Consider the following 9,159-nt stretch of genomic DNA (forward strand, 5'->3'; position numbering starts at 1 on the left):
TCACATACACATGTTTTGACAGAAACCCTAATTTTGGGTCAAGTTCGCAAGGACCTAACTCACTCATTTTTAATTATTTTGAGTTGGGACCAAGTGCATTGGAAAATTTAAGATGCCTAATTCAGTTGGTATGTTGGACAAAATTTCATAACTCTAACAGAAACACATGCAATAATACAAAACATTATAGGTCAGATAACAGTTGAAAAACTCAGAAGTCCAACTTCAACTGCCCATAACTTTCTCATAAAAAATCCAAATGATGCAAACTTTATGTCCAAATTCATTGTCTTGAAAAGATATACAACTTTCATGTTTGAGGGTTTTCCATTTGAGGCTTTTTTAAGGGAGTCGCCAATTGAATTGGCGCCTCCTCTTAAAAATTACACACAGGCGCCAATTGGATTGGCTAGGGCACCTTCCCTAGCCAATCCAATTGGCGCCTCCTTGCAATTTTTAAGAGGAGTCACCAATTCAATTGGCGCCTCCTCCTAAAAGTGGGGTAGATTGAGAAATTTTTTGAAAACTGGGGTATTTTGGGAATTTTTTCGAAAAACTAGGTTATCTCGGTAAAAAACCCATTTTAGTAACTTAAGAATTTGGATCCATAACTTTCCCAAATATTAAAATTTATATTATTGTCACTATATAATAAAAAATAGCATTTAAATACATGATATTAGTATTAACAGATAAATTTTGTTTTAAAAAAGTATTAAGTGATAAATTTTAAAACATATATATATTGAATATATTTCTTTTAGAGTTTTTATTACCTCAAGTCCCTTAGTCTTACAGATATCACAAATTTCTTCTCGTTAGACTTTGTTTGAACATTATTAATCTCATAAACAACATCAAGCGGAGTTTATCATGAAGGTTATTAGGGTTTTGTAGGGGTGAATTCTATGGAGGAAGAAGAAGGGAAAGAGACATGGGGGATGCTGTGATTGTGAGAGGAAATTCGTTACTCACAAAATATAAATGAATTTTTTTTAAATTAAAAATAATAATAATAAAATAACACATAGGTAAGTTATGTCATAATGCATCTAGGGGTCATAGAAAGAGAATTTTCACATTATAAAGGAAATTAAAAAAAATCTTTTACCAAGTGTAAATCAAATTTCGCTTTACACAGGGATGTCGTATATTTAACCTTCAAATTAATATACAATAAATAATTTAAGAGGACATCAATGTGTTCCAAAAAAAAATCAAAATTAAAACATAACCTTTTGTAAGAAAAAAAATCAAAATTAAAACATAACATAAACCCTTTATAAAACCCTAGCAAGCGATCTTAATTTTGAACATTGTATTCTTCTTCGTTTTCTATCCCCTTATTTCATTGCTTGCTACACTCCAAATGGAGAAGCGATTGATTCCACTGTTCAATCGTGTTTTGGTTGAGAAAATCGTTCCTCCATCAAAAATCAACGCTGATATTTTGTTACGTGAGAAATCCTCCAAGGTTTTTTCATTCTCATCCTAATACATTCATACCCATTTCATTTTCTTCTTCTGGGTCTTCTCAAAATCACATCTTTATTCCATTTTACTTTCCCATTTATTACTAACCCTAAGTTCATTGTTCCTTTACTTTTTCCTAAAATAAAAAACATTTTTTCTAGGTATTCCAGAAGAATTTAGGCTATCCAATTTTCAGTTGATATATGATGTAAAATTAACATAATTATTAACTTTTGAATTTGAATTTGAATGTTCTTGGTTGTTCAGAGTATTTTTCAAGTTCTCATTGTCATTAGATTGAATGAAGTTCGTTTATCACAACAACTATACAATTTTATGTTACATTTATGCTTTGTTGAAGTACGTTGATGAAACTGGTAACTGATTACTCTCATGTTGCTTTAGCTTAATTCTGGAAAAGTTGTTGATGTTGGCCCTGGCATTCATGGTAAGGATGGGAAGCTTCTTCATGTTGCTGTAAAAGAAGGTGACACTGTTCTTTTTCCTGAATACGGAGGAACTGAGGTGAAGCTTGATCACAAAGAGTATGTATTTATTTTCTCTTCTTACTTTCGCACAATCCTCGAACTTAATCATTCTTAATGTCTTTTCATTATGGCTAGTCTGATGGATATTGTATTTTGTTGTTTAAACTTCTTTGCACTGTAATTTATCTCTCAGAATAGGCTCACATTAGTGTTATCAAATAGCGGAACCATGCCCTCTATGGCAGATATACATGGCGGTTTTTGTGCTCGCCGCAATGATAAATATCTGATAATGCGGGTTTTCCCACCATAATCCGCTATAACGATGCCGCAAAAACGGACTTTAGGTCGGGATTTTGGCTCTCCACCATGGACCGCCATCCATCAACAACATTTGCTCACATGAATTATATTTTTACAAAAATATTTTATAGTCTGAGGAACTTGCTAGTTCTGTAAGTGTATCAAAGAGGTTGAATTTAAGGTTTTTGACTGCATAATGCATTATCTCTTGGCCACAAAATAAATTCCAATGTTTTCTTGTGCAATCCTTCTGTTTTATTAAGTTTATGATCATAATTCTATATGATTGACTATGTGCATAAATTTTATGTGATGGTTTAAGTAGTGTGTTATTCATCTTAATTAAAATAAGTGATTTTCTGAAGTCTTGCCTAGTTAAATCGTATTGTTTGTCATCCAGGTATTATCTGTATAGAGATGACAATATATTGGGAAAACTGCATGATTGATGTCAAAGTCATCGGCGGATTTGAGCCATGCTGTAGCAATTTACTATATGCTAAGTGTTGTCTTATATGCATGAGTTTCTTTCTTTTTTGGTTTCTATGTACAATGTCTACAATCTACATTTTGTTATGTTGCAAAACAATTCTTTTAAATTTGGGCTAACAATCAAGAATGATATTTTTATGCGACTATTGGGGAACTGTTTTGAAGCCTTCAAAGTACCTTATTACATTTTATAACCTGTTTTGTTTTGTGCATTATGTTGGCTTAATTATTTTGGATTTAACTATTATAAAGGTTTCTTGTAAAAAAAACTTCACTTTGAAATAGAAAACATGAGGAAGGTTGAGAGTGTACCATGTATATAGTATATACTAAGGTTGCATAGTTGGGTTCCTTGCTGTTAAGTCTGATTGAAGGATTTGTTGCTAAGAACCTTGATGTTATTTTGTTTTTCCCTGCATGATACAAATCATCTTCCTATGAATTTGAACTCTATTTGCAGTGTATTGAAGTCCCACAAAATATGCCCTAAAGATTTGAGAAAAGGAATTTCCAAAATGAGATCATAGCAAACCTAGTGGTAGCACTACCACATCAGCCGCAAATGTTGTTTTGTTTTAGTTTACAAGAAAACTTTCTAAACAAAAGGGGGCATGTTTCTCATTTCCTGCCCCATGAGGCACAGTCATAGGTGGTACCGGTTCCAATTTGCAACCCAAATTCTTGGCTACTTCTAAATCTAAGAAGTTATGTGTGCTTCCAATGTCTAGGCTACTTCCAAATCTTAAGAAGTTATGCATGCTTCCAATGTCTATTAGGATTTGAATTATGGTAGTGTGATCCACAAACTTTCACCGTTTTGAAAGAGGGTAAGCTAGCTAAAGCATGTAAGGATAATTGTATCCGATCTCGTTGTGATTCATTATCAGCCGAACAATCTCTATTGGTCTCATCATTATTTTCAAGTAGGGGTGAAAACATGGGCCCAATACGTTTAACATGCCTGTTTTGCCCGCACTGTAGTGTGTCACACTCTAATGTGCCAATACCATCCCATCCTGTTTTTTTACGTCAGCTTTTACGGACGCAGACATTTACATAAAGTTTTGCATCTTTAGGCTTAAAATGTGCAGTGTAGTGCCCACCCTGTCCGCCTTCACTTTTTGTGTGTGTAGTGGGACAAGATTTTAGGCATGTACCTTCAACTATGTCCATTCCGCCCTATTTTTTTGCAGATCTAAATAGGGCATAAGGAGGATATTCTTGTTTTCCACCCTTATTTTCAAATATGGACTCTTTGTCATTTAATTCCACTACCATGAGGTCGTTTTTCCTAACTTTAAGTTGGTGGCCAAAGGTAACTAGTTCATCAGATAAAATGAAGAGGCCATTGGATTCTGTGTCAGACATTTCATATGGAATATGTAATGGGTAGTTTTTTGTTTGGTGGGGCGGATTGAATGATGTTTGAAATTTAAATATAGTTTGAATTTAAAGAAATGGTGGATAAAAGTTGTTTTTTAGGTACTATGGAGGTTTTGGTGTAAGTAAATGGTGAATGGTTTTAATTTGGAAGCTAAGGTGGGTTGGACGATTGTTTTGAAGTAGTTCAAATGTTTACGTACTTCTGCACGCTCCAAGTTTGCTTTACTAGAATTAACCAACTGATTTGAAAACTTCTTCAAACCTTTGTGTTAGGGGCTACTTTTTACACTTTATAGGGTGCTAGTTCATCACAGTGAAAAGTCACAAATATTCATAGATTTTGGAGATGCCTTTTTAAATGCATCCATATTACACACGCTCAATGCTTTCATGAGTGGGTCGCTCATATTTTGCCCAAAAAAGTGTCCAAATATGCATCTTCGTATCCATATTAAGTGAATTAGAAGGCGCATCTCCGTAATAACCTTTATTTCAAAACTCAGTGTTTGTACGCTCAATAAGTTTTACGGAGATGCATTTTCGCACGAGTTTTAATTAACATACCTCGCGCCAAAACCTCCCCCCTTCCTTTTTCATTTTCTACATTTTCAATTCAAAAAGCTCGTGAGTAAGAATCGACTAGCCCATTTTTCAAGCTTCAACACTTCTTCTACCTCATTACAATCACATGACATTCCATTCACTTCATTCAAGGTTTCACACAACAACTCTCAATCGGTAAGTTTCTTATTTTTATTTTTTATTTTTGTGTTTTGATACATGTATTAGGTAAAATAGGTTATTTAAGATGTATTAAGTTGTAGTTACATTCAAAATAGGTAATTTGTATAGACATGCATTCATATTTGTTGGTGTTTAGGGCATCATAGGGGTTTTCTGCATTTTCTGCCTTCACGATTTTTTACGGAGATGCATCTGCAGAATTTTCCTTTCATATATTAAAGAGATATATCTTCTAATTTTGTTGTCTTGTGTCCTGCAGTATTTTGATTTTGATATGATTTTTCGGTTTTATTATAGGTACAATGGCTGAAAACCCAGACAGATTGAGGCATGGTGGAATGGCCCAACATGCATTTCTTCGCAGGGAGAGGGCATACCCTCGCGACCACCAGTTGGTGCAACTTTATTTGATCAAAAAGTGTTAACTTCTGGAGCTCACGTGTCTCCGACGTCGTCTTCCAGGAGGTGTGTTTCCCCTGCTTCCCTTGTAGCCCCTGAAGCCCAACAAGAGGAACATGTTGTTGTTGCTGCTCCTGTTCCTGGTAGTTTTCTAAGAGGCCCCTATAACACCTTCCTACTTCCTCTCTATGCAGACCATATTGTTATGCATGTTTGGGAATGAGAGATAGCATAAATATTTAATTATTTATGCATTACATCCATTTAGTATACAAAGTAAGGTAGCATAGTTGGGCTATTTGTTGCTAAGTCTGATTAAAATATTTGTTGTGAAGAACTTTGATGTTATTTTATTTTTCCCTGCATGATACAAATCGTTCTTCCAATGATATTTAATTCCATATGCAGTGTATTGAAGTCTCACAAAATATGCCCTAAATATTTGAGAAAAGGACTTTCCAATTTGAGGTCATAGTAACCTAGTGGTAGCATTACCACATCAGCCTCACATGTTATTATTTTGTAGATGACAAGAAAATTTTCAACACAGTTTCTTGCCTACTTCCAAATTTAACAAGTCATGTGTGCTTCAATGTCTAATAGGATTTGGAGTGTGTTCTGGTTGTGTGATCCACAGACATTCATTATTTCGTAAGAGTGTAAACTAGCTAAAACATGTAAGAATAATTTTATATGATATCCTTGTGATTAATTGCTTGATGAACAATCTCTATTGAACTCTTAATCACTTTCAAGTATCGAGTTGGAAACCAATAAGATGATAATGTTTTGTGATGCTTTGTATTTGAGAGTTCCTTCCTAGATTAGAGGAGTGTCAGAGGCGGTACATGAAAATCACTCTGACACCCAAGTCAGTGAATGAATAAGGTAAAAGATAATTTTTTTATGTTAATAAGAGTGTGTACCTTTGTCTTACGTATGTGGTCCTTTATATAAGGGTCTTATTAGGGTTTTTAAAGACTCTCGTCCCTCAACTCCAATCACACCCGCATATACCAACATATGTTAATATATAATTCATTTTCTTATCTGACGGCTCTGCCTTGGCTTCCCGTCTAGATAGGTTTTTTCTAGGGAAGGTCCATGTCTGCTCTATAGGTCCTAGAATCTTCAACTTAGCATCCAATATTGAAATAGATATTTTGCCTTATGTCGTCATTATCCTGGTTTTATTATTGTCATAATATCTATAATGAGTGAACAAGGCTCCTTCTCATTGGATCAAACTTGGGCCCGAGACTGATTAAGACCATATATGATTTTAGCCTATAAATCATTACGTTATTGGATCGACTTTATTCCTGCCTCGGCCCAAGTAGGTACAATTTTCCTCTAAGCTCGATTTTTTAGAAACGAGTCAGGACTTGCGACTCTTCTTGTAGCTAGGGTTTAAAAGAAATTTTAGTAGAGCTTTATCCATATTCAAGATGTCTTTTCCCTCTAGTCTCTTGATATTCTTATACCTTTTTGTCAGTAAATGATGCGACTCTTTGAAAATTTGTCTCTTCATCTATCTACCACATGTCAGTCTAAGGTTAGTAGCGTGATTGCTTATCAATAGGCCTCTTATGATAGATGTCCTGAGAACTTCCTTCATTATGATGATTGTACAAATCCTCTTGGTTTCATGTACTTTACTCATTGGTTGACGCTCAATCTTTTCACTTATTGTGTTTCTAGATCTTGAGATTTTGCCTTTTTGTTTTCCTTCCCCTATCAGTATTAATATTCAAGGCGTTGTACATTTTCCTTTCTTCTGCTGCTCCTTCAGTATTCTCTTCAACTATTTTCACCTCTCTTTACTACTATTTTCTTCACTCTTAGAAAGTGCTTTCGTACCAAGGAAGAAAATACCCAGTCCAAAATTGAAGGTTTGAAGACAAAGTTGGACGAGGTCAGTTAGTCTAGGGAGGACCTGATTATGGAAGCAAAATCTGCCAAAGATAAGTTGGAGGTAGCTAAAACTAACCTGAATGCGACTCAGAAAGCCTTGGATGACAATGAGAAGAAGCTTTGTTTGTTATTAGAGAGTCAACAATTTCTGAAGAAAGAATTGGTTGAGGGGAAAGAGGGTGTAAATGTCGTCACTAGTTAGAAAGTAGCCTCATAAGGGAGTTTGGTGACGAGAAGGTGGCCCTTATTAATGAGTTGATGGATTCGAACAAGCAGTGATACGACGAAGCAGTCGAACAAATTGTTTTTATTAGGGATTTATATTCTTTTTGGTCTCATATTTTAACCTCGAGGTTCATTTTGGTCTCTTAACTTAAAAAATGTCCATATTGGTATCTTAACTCTTCAAAACGTACCATGTTTGCCTTTATCGTCTAATTAGCAATGAGAAAACTCAAAAATTGATCACTAAGTTCATTGTTAAGTTCGTCACCATGTCTTTGGTACTTGTTGCATTTATAGGCGTGTAATCTAGCATTTTCCTTCGTAGTTGGGCAAAAATAAAGACCCTAAGGGTCTCTTTTGCTAAGGTGTATCCTCTTAGGTGTTGGCATGTCGGTCATTTGTGAACTTCTTCCAATACCTCTCCCCCTCTATTTCGTTAGGCATTTTAGCAAGGTATTAAAGAAACCTCTCCCATATAGTTGCTCAATCACCAATGAATATGAGCATGACTTTTTTTTAATTTTTTCTGCTTTGTTCTCATCCTATAGGAGTTGATTGGTTGTTATGTATTTTATTATTCATGTCATTTGGCTTAAGATCAGCTGTTCCTTTTCGACATCATTGATTTCTTATTTATATTAAGGTTTGATAATATTTCATGTATCACGATTTTATAGCGGCCTCGTGCTTCGATAGGAGGTCTGGTTGGCAATTTTCTTCTCATGGAATGTGATAGATCTCCTATTCTCTGAATTTTTCCATTGAGGACTTTTACCTTTTCCAAATATTGTTGCATGATGTTGTCTTTGGCTTGGTATTCACCCTAGTACTCTAATGTGACTAACTATTAATCTGATATGATTATTACTACTTCGCCCCCATCTCGCACGCCAATCGTAACCATTCCAAGCATTATTAATACTTTGCCTCTTTTTTCGTGGTTGGGAATTCAAACCTTATGGAACCCTTTAGCTAGATGCCATGTCCATTTTTTAGAAGGAGGCATGCACCACTTCCCATTTGTCTTTGATGATTTGTTTACAAACATAGTCCATCCAGTTGAAACATATGATTCCTCGGTGGTGGTCTTTGCCACAAAATGTGTGAATTGACCTTTGAGCGTTTTCATAGTTTATAAGAGATTTCAAACTCTGATAGTTCTATGACCCATTTATTCATTTTTCCTACTAGATCTGACTTATGAAGTATATGTCTGATGGGATAGTTAGTTTCACCGCTATAGTATAGGGGAGGAAATAATGTCTTAGTTTTCTAACCGTTGCTACGAGCGACAGGGGAGATTTTATACCTTATGGTAACAAACTTTAGGGCCTTGCAAAACCTTCCCAATGAAATAAATCGGATCTTGTGAAAAGTCTATTTCTCTTACCAAGAAGGCCCCTACTGCTTTGGGGGAAACAAAAGGTAGATGAAAAGAGGATGACCTTCCTTTAGGCGGACCAAGACAAGGGGTAGTGACAATACCTCTTTAAGTTTTATAAATTTTATGCCAAATTAAGGGTTCCACTCAAACGTCGTTTCTTTCCTTAAGAGTTTGTAAATTGGTAGTGCATGATATGTTGATTTATAAATACATTGAGATAAGGAGATTAACATGCCATTCAACTTTTGTGTCCCTTTCTTGGTCCTGAGGGCTGCCATGTTAACCACATTCTATCATTTGACTGGGCTTACCTCTATACCTCTTTCCGTGAGATAATACCTTAAGGACTTCACA

At 35.1% G+C, this 9,159-nt stretch overlaps 1 protein-coding gene across 1 annotated transcript; it reads left to right on the top strand.

The window, feature by feature from the left end:
- Positions 1-1,369: 1,369 nt before the first annotated feature.
- On the top strand, positions 1,370-2,713 carry LOC127126454 (10 kDa chaperonin, mitochondrial). Its single transcript, XM_051055383.1, has 3 exons — positions 1,370-1,474; positions 1,879-2,018; positions 2,665-2,713. Exons 1-3 carry the CDS (start codon positions 1,370-1,372, stop codon positions 2,711-2,713), a joined length of 294 nt encoding a protein of 97 aa, XP_050911340.1.
- The last annotated feature ends 6,446 nt before the right edge of the window (positions 2,714-9,159 follow it).

Source organism: Lathyrus oleraceus, chromosome 3 (genome assembly GCF_024323335.1).
Source record: "Lathyrus oleraceus cultivar Zhongwan6 chromosome 3, CAAS_Psat_ZW6_1.0, whole genome shotgun sequence".
Classification (NCBI taxonomy): Eukaryota; Viridiplantae; Streptophyta; class Magnoliopsida; order Fabales; family Fabaceae; genus Lathyrus; species Lathyrus oleraceus.